Consider the following 2,108-nt stretch of genomic DNA (forward strand, 5'->3'; position numbering starts at 1 on the left):
CAGGCTGGAGTGCAGTGGTGTGATCTCCGCTCACTGAAACCTCCACCTCCTGGGTTCAAGCGATTCTCCTGCCTCAGCCTCCCAAGTAGCTGGGATTACACGTGCATGCCACCACGCCTGGCTAATTTTTGTACTTTTAGTAGAGACAGGGTTTCACCATGTATGTGGGCCAGACTAGTCTCAAACTTCTGACCTCAGGTGGTCTGCCTGCCTCAGCCTCCCAAAGTGCCGGGATTACAGGCGTGAGCCACTGTGCACAGCTGAAAACAGGTACTTTTAACAAGAACAGCAAGCCCCCCGACTCCCAAACATGCCCTGGGAGCTGGCTCCCCCGCCCACAGCAAACTCACCGCCACAGCCTTCAAGGACTGCACGATGATCCAATGGATCTCGTCGAACAGCTTGCTGGTCACCTCCTTGCCGCGGGTGCTCTCCAGGTACAGCCGCAGGTTGCTCACTGTCCACTTGCCCCCATGGATGTGGTTGTAGTCCTCCTGGTGACAGGAAAGCGGGCAGGCATCCCTCAGGTTATGCACCCCAGAGGAACCCCGTGGAACCGTTGCATCCCCCAAGCATTTCTGGAGTGCCCCCTGGGTGTGGGCATGCAGCAACAAGGCAAACGTCTGGACCCTTACCCCAGGGAGATCTGGGCCAGCTATTTTCCATTTTGTTTTAAGATAGGGTCTCACTCCGTCCCCCAAGCTGGAGTGCAGTGGCATGACTTTGGTGTACTGCAGCCTTGACCTTTTGAGCTTAAGTGAGCCTCTCACCTCAGCCTCCCAAGTAGCTGGGACTACAGGCACGTGCCACCATGCCTGGCTGATTTTTAAATTTTTTTAGAGAAGAGGTCTCACTATGTTGCCCGGACTGGTCGTGAACTCCTGGCCTCAAGCGATCCTCCTGCCTTGGCCTCCCAAAGTGTTGGGATTACAGGCATGAGCCACTGTGCCCGGCCGCCTGGGCCTCCTATTATGTGGGGTTTTTTTTCTTTTGAGATAGAGTCTCACTCTGTCGCCCAGGCTGGAGTGCAACGGCATGATCTCGGCTCATTGCACTGTGAGTCACCGTCCTGGCCTTACGTGGGTATTTTTAAATGCTCGTCTCCCTAAGACTCCCGGGCTTAATCATTTATGCCTCACAGCACAGGCTGTGGAGTGCTGCCGGGATACCCTTCAAGACCAAGGCGCTCGTTCTTCCAGCTGAGACCCACCCTCACTGGGAGTGCCCTTGGCTTGAGGGAGCTGCCTAATCCAGGGTGAAAGCCTTCCCCAAGGGCAACGGCATACCACGTCTGGCTGACGCCATGTGTGAGGCCCTGCTCCCTCCAGGACAGCCCTGCAGGGCCACCCCCGCTCCACAGCACCCCGGGGTGGGCGGAGGCCTCCATTGCAGCAACATCAGCTTGCTGACTTCTACCTCAGTTTTTCCTGGGGAAGCCAGCCTAAGACGCGCCTGGGCTGCACACTGCAGTGTAAAAGCACCACACCCATAACTCTCCAACAACCTTGAGAAGTTGCCATTATCATTCCATTTCACAGAGGAGGCCAGGCTCAGAGAAGCAGTTACTTGGCCAAGCTTTCCTCCTGGGCTGGGATGGGGCTGGGCCCCCAGCCCACATGTTCTGAGCCAGTTCTGAGCTCTTCCTGTTTTGCCATCCCTGAAAATTAATTCTCCATACAATGCTTGCCTTTGAAGGCAAAGGGCTAGAAAATACCCAAATGTATTACATTGTTAAGAGACTGTAATTTCATTTTCTAAGTATAAAGTGAGAACCATGAACTAAAACAAAATCAGCCTACTAACTGCTCGAGCAAACATCACTGACTCAAAGCAGATAAAAGGAGAATTAACCACATTTTAAAAGACAGTCCAGGCATGGTGGCTCACACCTGTAATCCCAGCACTTTGAGAACCCAAGGTGAGAGGATCACCTGAGGTCAGGAGTTCGAGACCAGCCTGGCCAATGTGGTGAAACCTCATCTCTACTAAAAACCCCAGTCAGGTGTGGTGGCACTCACCTATAACCCCAGTTACTCGGGGGGCTGAGGCAGGAGAATCACTTGAACCCGAGAGGCGGAGGGTGCAGTGAGCCGAGATCACGCCACTGC

The 2,108-nt window shown here is 54.2% G+C and overlaps 1 protein-coding gene across 1 annotated transcript in view; it reads right to left on the minus strand.

Annotated features, from left to right (window-relative positions):
• Positions 1 to 2,108, minus strand: part of TTLL1 (tubulin tyrosine ligase-like family member 1) — a 35,229-nt gene that overhangs the window by 15,643 nt on the left and 17,478 nt on the right. The window contains 1 exon segment of the mRNA XM_011984002.1: positions 351 to 494. Coding sequence (XP_011839392.1) covers positions 351 to 494 — 144 coding nt within the window.

This window comes from Mandrillus leucophaeus, unplaced genomic scaffold (genome assembly GCF_000951045.1).
Source record: "Mandrillus leucophaeus isolate KB7577 unplaced genomic scaffold, Mleu.le_1.0 Scaffold26, whole genome shotgun sequence".
Taxonomy (NCBI): domain Eukaryota; kingdom Metazoa; phylum Chordata; class Mammalia; order Primates; family Cercopithecidae; genus Mandrillus; species Mandrillus leucophaeus.